The sequence below is a fragment of the Macaca mulatta genome, chromosome 1, assembly GCF_049350105.2.
Source record: "Macaca mulatta isolate MMU2019108-1 chromosome 1, T2T-MMU8v2.0, whole genome shotgun sequence".
NCBI lineage: Eukaryota > Metazoa > Chordata > Mammalia > Primates > Cercopithecidae > Macaca > Macaca mulatta.
In genome coordinates, this window is record NC_133406.1 from 85,610,361 (window position 1) to 85,622,136 (window position 11,776).

General features: G+C 45.8%; 1 protein-coding gene across 1 annotated transcript in view; it reads left to right on the top strand.

Annotated features, from left to right (window-relative positions):
- The window catches only part of PRSS38 (serine protease 38), a 28,361-nt gene extending 17,369 nt beyond the window's left edge, over window positions 1-10,992 (top strand). Inside the window, exons 4-5 of the mRNA XM_001086001.5 lie at window positions 10,127-10,269; window positions 10,607-10,992. Of these exons, the coding sequence (XP_001086001.3) occupies window positions 10,127-10,269; window positions 10,607-10,861 (398 nt within the window). The 3' untranslated portion in view covers window positions 10,862-10,992. The remainder of the gene's footprint in view (window positions 1-10,126; window positions 10,270-10,606) is intronic.
- Window positions 10,993-11,776: the final 784 nt, after the last annotated feature.

Below are 11,776 nucleotides of genomic sequence, written 5' to 3' on the forward strand. Positions count from 1 at the left end.
CCAGCGTGGGCGACAGAGCGAAACTCCATCTCAGAAAAAAAAAAAAAAAAAAATTAGCTGTGTGTGGTGGCGAGTGCCTGTAGTGCCAGCTACCCAGAGGCTATGGTGGGAGGATTACCTGAGCTCAGTAGGTCAAGGCTACAGTGAGCCAAGATTGCACCACTGCACTCCAACCTAGGTGGCAGATCTAAATTGTCTAAAAAAAAAAAAAATTGATAAATTGGGCTTCATTGAAATTAAAAACTTTTGTATGTCAAAGACAATACCAAGAAAGTGATAAGAATGGAAGAAAATATTTTCAAATTATGAATTGATAAAAGCCTAGTACCCAGAATATATAAAGAACTCCTATAACTCAACAAAAAGACAAGCAACCCAATTTAAAAATGGGCAGAAGACTTGAACGGACATTTCTCCAAAGATAATATGTAAATGGTCCACAAGCACATGCAAGGATGCTCCACATCATTAGTCATTAGGAAACACAAGTCAGAACCCCAGCATCCATTCATCACTTGCTAAAATGGCTGTAATCAAACAAATGGAAAATAGGTTCTGGCGAGGGTGTGGAGAAAGCAGAGCCCTTGTTCATTGCTGGTGGGAATTAAAAATGACATACTCCCTGCAGAAACAATTTAGAAGTTCCTTAAAAAGTTAAACAGGCCAAGTGTACTGCTCATCTTTAATCCCAGCACTTTGGGAGGCCAAGGCAGGAGGATTGCTTGAACCCAGGAGTTTGAGATCAGCCTGGGCAGCATAGCAAGACCCCAACTCTAAAAAAAAAAAATGTTAAACATAGAATTACCCTATGGCCCAATTACCATGCATAACAACTCCACTCCTAGGTATGTACTCAAAGGACTGAAAGCTAGTGTTCAAACAAGTACATGTACATGTGTGTTCATAGTAGCACTATTCACAGTAGCCAAAAGGTGGAAACAGCTCACATGTCCCACAGTGGAAAAATGAAACTGGGGTATAGACATAGGATGGAAAATTGTTTCAAGTATAAAATGGAATACATGCTACAACACTGTCGAGCCTCACAAACACAATGCTAAGTGAAAAAGCCAGACACTAAAAGTCCTATATTGTGCGATTCAATGTATAAGAAATATCCGGAACAGGCAAATCATACAGATGGAATACAGATTGGTGGCTACCAAGGACAGGGTCTAGGGATGACTTTTGGCTTGATGAAAATGTTTTGGAATTAGATGGTGGTAATGGTTATATGGCATTGTGAATGTACTAAATGCCACTGAATTGTCTGCTTTAAAATGCTTAATTTTATGTAATGTAAATTTTGCCTTGATTTTTAAAAAGTGCTGTCCAGGTGTGGTGGCTCATGCCTGCAATCCCAGCACTTTGGGAGTCCGTGGCAGGAGGACAGCTTAAGGCCAGGAGTTTGAGACAAGCCTGGGAAACATAGCAAGACTCTGGTTATAAAAGAGGGGTTTGTTTTTTACCTTTTTTTTTTTTTTTTTTTTTCCGAGACAAAGTCTTGCTCTATTGCCTAGACTGGAGTGCAGTAATATGAACACAGCTTATTGCAGCCTCAACCTCCTGGGCTCCAGCGATCCTTCTTCCTCAGACTCCTGAGTACCTGGGACCACAGGCACGCACCACCACACCAGGTAATTTTCTTTATTAGAGATGAGGGTCTCGTTTTACTGCCCAGGCTGGCCTCAAGGGATCCTCCCGCTTTTCAAAGTGCTGGGGTTACAGGTGTGAGCCACCAGATCAAGCCAAAAAAGTTTTTAATAAAAGCTTCAATAACAGAATTTTCATTGGAAACTCTCATCTTTCATGTGAGAATGCCTTTATTTTATACTCTACATTTTTATTTGAGACATCGTTTACAAACTGTAAAATCCGCAAATATTAAGTTTATAGCTCAATTATTTTAACATATTCTTTTTTCATTTTTTAAAATTTTATTTCCTGTAACATTGGAGGTTACAATGACTTTTTAAAGCAAATTCCAGACACTATAATTCATCCACAAATATTTCAGTGTAGACAAACATTTTATTTATATATTTATTTAATCTTATTTTATTCTTTTAGTGGCAGGGTCTTGCTCTGTCATCCAGGCTGGAGTGCAGTGGCACAGTCATAGCTCACTGCCACCTCTAACTCTTGGGCTCAAATGATCCTCCTGCCTCAGCCTTCAGAGGAGCTGGGACTACAGGTGTGCGCCACCATGCCTGGATACTTTTTACACACGAATAGTCCTGTTGCATCACCATTACCACCCTCCAAGATAAAGGACATTTCCTCACTAGAGAAAACTTCCAGTCTCCCCAGGTGACAAATCCCCCTTGCCAAGGTAACCATATTCTGAATTTTGTCATCATTTAATAGTTTTTCCTGTTCTTAAACTTCGTTAATGAAATCACACAGCATGGATTCCCTCTGTGCCCAGCTTTTTTCGATGACTACTGTTTTTGAGATTCATTCATGTTGTTTCCACATCAGCAGCTCATCCTTCTTTTTCTGTTGTGTCTTCTTTCAGTGTTTGCATGCAGCAAAGTTTCTTCTCTCCATAGTCCTACTAACAGACGTCTGGGCTGCCATCAGTGTTTAGGTCATGTGAATAAGTCTGCAACAGATATTACTGTGCAAGTCTTTTGGGGAATATACGTACTTATTTATCTTGGGTCTATGCTTGGTAGAATCTGTTGGCTGTGGTGTAGGGATAAATTCAACTTTATTAGAAACTGCCAAACATGTTTCTAAAGTGGTCATGCCATTTTTCAATCCTGTGAGCAATGTAGGAGAGTGCTAGTTGCTGCACCTCTTTGCCGATACTTGGTAGTGCCATCTTTTTCATTTCAGTTATGCTATTCATGTCTCATGACCGCTTCTTCAGGTTTGCTGACTTGTAGGAGTTCTTTATATACTCTGGATACATGTATTTCGATGTGTATTGCAAATATTTTCTACCAGACTGTGACTTGGTTTGTCATTTTCTTTTTTTGTTTTATTTTTCTTTTTTAGAGATGGGGTCTTGCTCTGTTCCCCAGGCTGGTTTCAAACTTCTGGCTTCAAACGTTCCTCCCACCTCAGCCTCCCAAAGTGTTGGGATGACAGTCATGAGCCATTGCACCTGGCCAGCTTTTAATTTTCTTAGCAGTGTCTTCTGGTGGGAAAAAGTTTTTAATTTTGATGAAGTCCAATTTATTTTTATATTAATATTTTGGTTTCACACATGGGGGGTCTTTTATATTCTGTTTATAAAGATTTGCCTATTGTAAGTTTACAAAGACAATTTTCAACATTTATTCTAGAAGCGTTTTGAATTTAATTTTTATATTTAGGCATAAGATCCATCTGAAATTAATTTTTGCATATGGTGTGAGGAAAAGGCCAAGTTTGAGCCAGCTAGTGGCAGTGTCATGTCTGCTGTGACTCCGTGCGTGACCCTCAGTGGGCTTTCAGTGCTGTCCACGGCCCTCTCCTGAGCACCGCCGCTGCAGATGAGCATTGCAGTCTAGTAGTCAGAGCCAGCACGGGCACTCTGGGAGCCTTTGCATTTCCACTTGTGTTTGGAGTCAGCCCCCTCATTTCTACAAAATGCCTGCTAAGGTTTCGAATGATCCATTGTTTTCCATGGCTCTTGGTCCTGTTCCCTGAGACATCCTTTCTTTTGCATTCGTCTCCTTGGCTACTCCTTAAGCAGGCTTTGAAAAATGTTCATTCTGTCTATTTGTCATGATGTCAGGATGTCTTAAGCTACAGGACTTACATACTCAGGTTTAAGTTTTGTTTGCTTTAAGCAAGTTAGATGGATGTTTTGGCCATTATAATGTGAAAACTCTTATTTATTTGCAGTATTTCACCAATTTGTGTGTCTATGATAATTGTAAATACATGCAATGACTGTATTTCTTTTTTCTAATATAATTCTTTATTTTATTTTATTTTAAAAAATTGAGCTAAGGCCTTACTATGTTGCCCAGGCCCAGGTCTCGAACTCCTGGGCTCAAGTGATCCACCTGCCTTGGCCTCCCAAAGTGCTGGGATTACAGGCATGAGCCACCACGCCCAGCTCTACGGCTCCATTTTAATGCCAAGGAATAAGTGTTCTGGCAGCACAAACTGGTCCATGCGAGGTAACGCGGATACATTCAGGTTCAGCCAACAACGTTTTGCATTTTTATGCTTCTTTTCCTGCCAGCCCTAAGGAAGTCAGTGTTGCCTGAATGCTTTAATAAAACATATCGCTGTTTAAATGTATGCAACTGAGCCAGGTGCAGTGGTCCAAGCCTGTAATCCCAGCACTTTGTGAGGCTGAGATAGGAGGATTGCTTGAGGCCAGGAGTTTGAGACCAGTCTGGACAACATAGTGAGACCCCATCCCTACAAAAAAGGAAATAAAATAAAATAATTAGGCAGGCATTGAGGTGCATACCTGTAGTCCCAGCTACTTGGGAGGCTGAGGCAGGAGGATGGTTTGAGCTCAGGATGGCTTGAGTCCAGGCTGCAGTGAGCCATACTCATACCACTGCATTCCAGCCTGTAACAGAGCAAGACCCTGTCTCAAAGAAAAAAAAGGTATGTAACCAGAGCAGGACCCTGTCTCAGGGAAAAAAGAAAAAAAAAGGTATGTACTGAAAACTAAGTTTTTAAAAGGTCTTTTATATATATTGCATTTGAGCAACTTTCTCAGATTTTCTTGGCTTAGTGGCCTTTTGACATTGTGAACATCCTGTTCCCCAGTTCAGACTGGTGACAGTTTTACAAGTACAGATCTTAGATTCTTATGTCTTCTCCTGACATCCTCGATGTGCCACCACTCTTTCTGAGGTAACACTTCCTAAATGTCATCGCTGCCTTTTTGGGTGTGTTAGACTGTTGAGGGACAGCACCCCGAGGGTACTTAGAGTCACTGTCATCCAGCAGAGGATGTCTACCGGGAACTTCCTTAATTCTTCCCAGGACTTAGCACAGAATGCCTTAGCACTGGTGCCAACGGCCACACCCTGAGCAGATCTTTATTCCAAGCCATGTCTTGCTTGATTTTCTCTTTGCCCCTAGGCTTTATTTTATTTTCAGAATATTTTGCTAGCTAGAAAGACTTGAGAACAGACTCAGTTTAATTTTCCAACCCAGAAAACCGCAGCCCCTGTCTTACAGGGGTCAGTAAACTACAGACGAGGAGTCAGATCCACTCCATTGCTTGGTTCTGTGTTGTCTGTGAGCTTAGGATGGTTTTTACACTTTTGTTTTTAAAATATTATTTTATATTTTGAGACACAGTCTCAGGCTAGAGTGCAGTGCATTGATCATAGCTCACTGCAGCCTCAAACTCCCAGGCTCAGGCAATTCTCCCACTTCAGCCTCCTGAGCAGCTGGGACTATAGGCGTGTGCCACGATACCCAGCTAATTTTTGTTATTTTTGTAGAGACGGGGGTCTCGCTATGTTGCCCAGGCTGGTCTCAAACTCCTGGGCTCAAGTGATCCTCCTGCTTCAGTCTCCCAAAGTGCTGGGGTTACAGATGAGCCAGTGCACCCAGCCTACACTTTTAAATGGTTGGGGGGAAAAAAAAACCCAAAAGAGGAATATTTCATAAAACATGAAAATTATTTAAAACTCAAAATTCAGTGTCCCTACATTTTTCTTCAAGCACATACATGCCTGTTTATTTACATATTGCCTCTGGCTGTTTCCATTCCACAACAGCAGAGTGGAGCAGTGGCTGCAGAGCTGAGACGGCCTGTAGAGCCTACAGTGTCTACATTTTGGTCCCTTATGGAGTTTGCTCACCCCTTCTTCACTGCGTGTCCTCTACGGTTGTTTGAAAATTGGCGTCTTCTCTTTCGAGTTCCTCTCTTTTCTGTAGTGCCTTTTCCTCAGCCAGAATCGCCATTTGGCTTTCGTCATCTTGTGAAGTCTCTCAAGTTCATTAAACATATTTTGTACTTTCCATGTCTCCGTCAGCAACAGTTTGTGCCACTTCATCCCCCAAGCCACCATCTTCCCAACCTCCTATATCAGTTTTCCCTTCATTTTTCCAGATCCTACTGTGAGTGCTGCTAGCCACCAGCTTCCAAAACCAAGGCCACGTTTTTTATATTTTAGAGAAGCCTCTAATTCCTAGATGCCATTTCTGTATCATTTATCTATTGCCACAAGAATGCTGCATTATAAAGAGTGAGCAGCCCTGGTTCACCCAGCAATGGGCCTTTTACTGAGCTCAGGCAGCTATGGGTTGGTGATGTAACCTGTGGGTTCTTCTGGTTGGGCTGAGCTTCTTCCATTGGGCTGCTGGCTGGCCTGGGACAGCCTGAGCTGAGGGGCTGGACTCTGCCCCATGCATCTGTCTCCATCCAGCAGGCTGGCCTGGCTGTGCCCCTCGGCAATGGTGAAGATTCAAGAGAGGGAGAAACAAGCACTTTTCCAAGCCCCTGCTTAAATCCCGTTGACCAAACCATGTCCGTGGCAAAATTCAGATCCAAGGATTGGTGAAATGCGACACCACACCTCGATGAGAGGAACCGCAAGACATGTGGCAGAGGGCACCCATGTGGGAAAGGCGGAGAAGGGGACCCACTAGTGCAGTTCATTTCCCCTGCACTCCTATTTTACTACTCAGCGTACAAACACTTTAAATAGCGTAACTCCATTTTCTTCTTTAACCCCTTACACTTTTGTTCTGTATTTTTCTTCTATACATTATATTGGCATGAATGCTGCTTTAAATCCAGTAATCCTTGACCACATTTTTCACTAGTCTTTCATTTTTAACCACAACCAGGAAAGGGTTAACCCAAGGCCCAAATTCAGTTCACCCAAAACCAGGACCACCCACCTCCCGGTAACAGCCCTCATTCTCCAGCTCTGTCTCACAAATGTCTGCATCCTCCTCATATCCTCCAGGGCATGTGAGCAGGCAGGTGTCTTAGTCCATTTGTGTTGCTGTAAAGGAATACCTGAGGCTGGGTAGTTTCTAGAAAAGAAGTTTTTTTGTCGCAGGGTTCTGTAGGCTGTACAGGAAGCATGGTGCTGGCGTCTGCTTCAGGGCCTCAGGCTGCTTCCACTCATTCGGAAGGGGAAGGGACCACATGGCCAGAGGGGAGGAGAATTCCCAGGCTCCTTTTAACAACCAGCTCTGTCTGTTGGAAGCTAATAGAATGAGAATTCACTCCCCTCACCTCCATAGCACCAATCTATTCATGAGGGATGCACTCCCCAGGACCCAAATTCCTCCCTTTAGGCCCACCTCCAACATTTGGAGTTGAATTTTAACATGGGATTTACATCCCAACTATAGCAGCAGGGCAGGCGAATGGTGCCTGCATGTCGACCTATGATCTGTAGGCCCAGGTCATATCCATGCTTCAAGGTACCCTCATTCCAGGAAAGCTTTCTCAAATTCAGCTCTGCCCTCTCTCCCTTCTGAGACACTGAATGCCATTTTATATGTCTGGTGTCTGTCCGTCTCTCTTTGTTTGGGGCACAGAATGCATTCTAATTCTCAGATCAAAAAAAATTTACTCTTCGTTGGTTCCTGCACAGTGCTCTTTTAGTGTTTGCTTGCTTATAATAATAGGGACACCAATCCAACAGGGAAACTAGAGCACTGACAACGTGTCTGCTTCTGTGACCCTGCCCCATCTGGCTTTCCACCTCTCCTCTGAGGGAACTTCTTTTTTTTTTTTTTTTTTTGAGATAGAGTTTCGCTCTTGTTGCCCAGGCTGGAGTGCAATGGCACGATCTCCAGCTCACCACAACCTCCGCCTCCCGGGTTCTAGTGATTTTCCTGCCTCAGCCTCCCAAGTAGCTGGGATTACAGGCATGTGCCACCATACCTGGATAATTTTGTATTTTTAGTAGAGACGGGGTTTCTCCATGTTGGTCAGGGTGGTCTCGAACTCCCAGCCTCAGGTGATCCAACTCCTTGGCCTCCCAAAGTGCTGAGATTTCAGGCGTGAGCCACCGCGCCCGGCCTCTGAGGGAACTTCTTACCATGCATCTTTGACAGACAGGTCATGGTAAGTATATCCATGGATTCCCAGGCCTTTGCAGAGAATCTGTTGCCCTCAGGAACAACAGCCCACAGATTGGAAAGCTCCAACCTTGATCACAGGAGCAGTAGACTTCACCCTCTCTAATGAGGACCAGCCTTTATATTTTCCTAACACCCTGAGACGGACACTAGGAATAGCCATGCCCTTTCTATGAGACATGTGTAGCGTTGTCTTGGCTGAATTAGTAAAAAAGCCATCCATACACAATGTAGCACAGGGTTCCAGGATGCATACGTGAACCACAGGCCACAAGACTTGGTTTACAGTGCCCCAATCAAGGCCAGGAAACCAAACGTAACTGAAAAGTAGCCCTCATATTTATTTGGGTCGCTTAGATGATATTACATGATATGCAATTCCACAACAACACATATTCCCCCTTTCATTTTCCCTCTTCTCCCATTCTCCCACACCCAACAAATCTTTGAACACATACATACACAAAAACAAAAAATAAAAACCAGCCGGGCGCTGTGGCTCACGCCTGTAATCCCAACACTTTGGGAGGCTGAGATGGGCAGATCACCTGAGGTCGGGAGTTTGAGACCACCCTGACCAACATGGAGAAACCCTGTCTCTACCAAAAATACAAAATTAGCTAGGTATGGTGGCACACGCCTGTAATCCCAGCTACTTGGGAGGCTGAGGCAGGAGAATCACTTGAACCTGGGAGGCAGAGGTTGCAGTGAGCCAAGATAGCACCACTGCATTGCACTCCAGCCTGGGCAATAAGAATGAAACTCTGTCTAAAATAAAAAATAAAAAACAAACAAAACACCGACCAAGCACAGTGGCTCATGCCTGTAATCCCAGCACTTTAAGAGGCCAAGGCAGGTGGATCACCTGAGGTCAGGAGTTCAAGACCAGCCTGGCCAACATGGTAAAACCCCATCTCTACTAAAAATATAAAAATTAGCCAGGCATGGTGGCGCCCACCTGTAGTCTCTGCTACTTGGGAGGTGGAGGTTGCAGTGAGCCAAGATTGCACTACTGCACTCCAGCCTGGGCAACAGAGTGAGACCCGGTCTCAAAACAACAAAACAAACAAACAAAGCCTCTATGTGACTTTCAACTCCCTAGACTGTTCTGTCCTGATTTGACTCTTCATGGAACACTCTCTTACTTTTGACATCTTTTATTTGTTTTAACTTTTATAATTGTTTCTTTTTGATATAAATATTCAGGAAACCAAACATAGGGTTGGGGTTAGGGCTAGGGGTTAGGCTTAGGGTTAGTGTTCCTTCAGTATGTGGTGGGGATCCTCCCCAGTGAGACCTGGGCTCCTCCCCATCTGTGGTTGGGATTTCATTCATGGGTCATTGGAGTTACTCCCTGTCTGTGGTCAGGGCTTCCTCCCCTACCCTCCACAAATGGTGAGGTTTTCTCCCTGTGAATGGGCAAAGCTTCTCCCTACATGTGGTGGGGCTCCTTCCCCTGAGTGGTCAGGGTTCCTCTCTCCGTGTGGTGAGACTCCTCCCTATGTGTGGTCAGGACTCCTACCTGTGTGGTGGGATTCCTCCCTATGTGTGGTCAGTGCTCCTTCCAGTTTGTGGTGGAGCTCCTCCCTATGTGTGGTTAGGGCTCCTCCCTCTGAGTGTTCAGGGCTCTTCCCTGTGTGTGGTGGGACTCCTCACCATGTGCAGTGGGGCTCCTCCCTATGTGTGGTCAGGGCTTCTCCCTATGTGTGGTCAGGACTCCTCCCTACGTGTGGTGGGACTCCTCCCTATGTGTGGTCAGGACTCCTCCCTATGTGTGGTGGGGCTCCTCCCTATATGTGGTGGGACTCCTCCCTATGTGTGGTCAGAACTCCTCCCTATGTGTAGTGGGGCTCTTCCCTATGTGTGATGGGGCTCCTCCCTATCTATAGTGGAGCTCCTCCCTATGTGTGGTCAGGACTCCTCCCTATGTGTGGTCAGGACTCCTCCCTATGTGTGGTGGGACTCATCCCTATGTGTTGTTAGGGCTCCTCCCTATGTGTGGTGGGGCTCCTCTCCATGGGCTGTCCCCTTGGTGTCCATTGTGGGGCAGGGATCCCCCCACCCCACCCAAGGCAGGCGCTGCCCCCTCACGGGAGCCCTCCTCCCACAGGTGAGACCTCAGACGAGCTGCAGGAGGTGCAGCTCCCGCTGATCCCGGAGCCCTGGTGCCGCCTGCTCTACGGACACGTGTCCTACATCATGCCCGACATGCTGTGTGCTGGGGACATCCTGAACGTTAAGACCGTGTGTGAGGTGTGCCCCTCCTGGTCCGTGAGACAGAGGTCACGGGTGCCCTGTGCCTGTGGACCCCAAGGGACCCCGCTCTGGCCTCCCACTGACTAGCAGGAGCCCTGCAGCCGTGCCCTGAGCTGAACAGGGCGATGCATGACAATGTATGAATGCCACATGCCTGCAGCAGGCCTCCCTGCAGCTCTGGGCTGTGTTGCAGCCAGTAGGGGGGCTGGGTGAGAGGGGGACACTGGCCCCTTCCAGCAGGGCCTGCACAGCCACCCCCTTGCACCGAGAGACAGGTGCAGGAGGCAGCAGACCTGGGACTCCCAGTTCACAATAACTCCCTCTTCCTTTCTAGGGCGACTCCGGGGGCCCACTTGTGTGTGAATTCAACCGCAGCTGGTTGCAGATTGGAATTGTGAGCTGGGGCCGAGGTTGCACCAACCCTCTGTACCCTGGAGTGTATGCCAGTGTTTCCTATTACTCAGAATGGATATGTTATAACATAGAAATCACACCCACTCCTGCTCAGCCAGCCCCTGCTCTCTCTCCAGCTCTGGGGGCCACTCTCAGCGTCCTTGTGGCCATGATGGCTGGCTGGTCAGTGCTGTGAGGTCAGGATACCCACTCTAGCATTCTCACGGCTGCACACCCTGCCCCAGCCCAGCTGCCTCCAGAGCCCTAAGCATCTCCTGTCCTGGTCTCTCTGAAGCAGGCAAGGGCCACCTATCTCAGAGGTGGATGCTGAGTCCAGGAGGTGATGAGCAAGTGTACGAAGAAGAAAGGGAAGTGGGAGAGCGGCTGGCCAGGGAGAACCCAGCTTGGGCAGAGTGCACCTGAGATTTGATAAGATCATTAAATATTTACAAAGCAAGCCTCTGAGATCACCTGTGTGGCTCCTTCTGCCCCTGCCAGAGTCATTGTCCTCTTCCACGCACAGAAAGGAGAGACTATCACCCCTCCTGAGGCTCTCAGGAAAGGAGAAGCACAGACCAAATCAGCTCTTTCCAGAAACAGAGGGGCGATGACACAGACACACTCCTCTGAATCTGTGGGATGTGGTCAAAGCCCAGGCCCGAGGAAAGGTCATTGCTTACATGCCTACACCTGTACATATAAAACAGCTGCAGACATTTAAACATCCAATTGTAAAAAAATAAAAAAATTTAAAAAAAAAAGTGTTGGGGCGGTAACCTGAGCTGAAAGTAGACACCAGGAAGGAACAAACACGATGAAGCATGAAGGAGCCCCAAGTCAGAAAAGCACCAAAAACTCGTATTTCGAAAGTCTGCTCCTTGGAAAAAATCAAACAGTGTACAGGGGTTGGGGGAGATCACTAACCTACTCAAGATAGGAGATGAGAACAAAAATATACAAAATGAGAAATGACAAGTGAAAATGATCCACCAACAGAGAAAAGGTAAGAAACCACACGAGAGAGTGTACAACTCTATATAAATAAATTTAAATGAAAATTTAAATGAAAACAAGCAGCACTTTTTAGGAAAATAAATTTGCTAAAACTAAC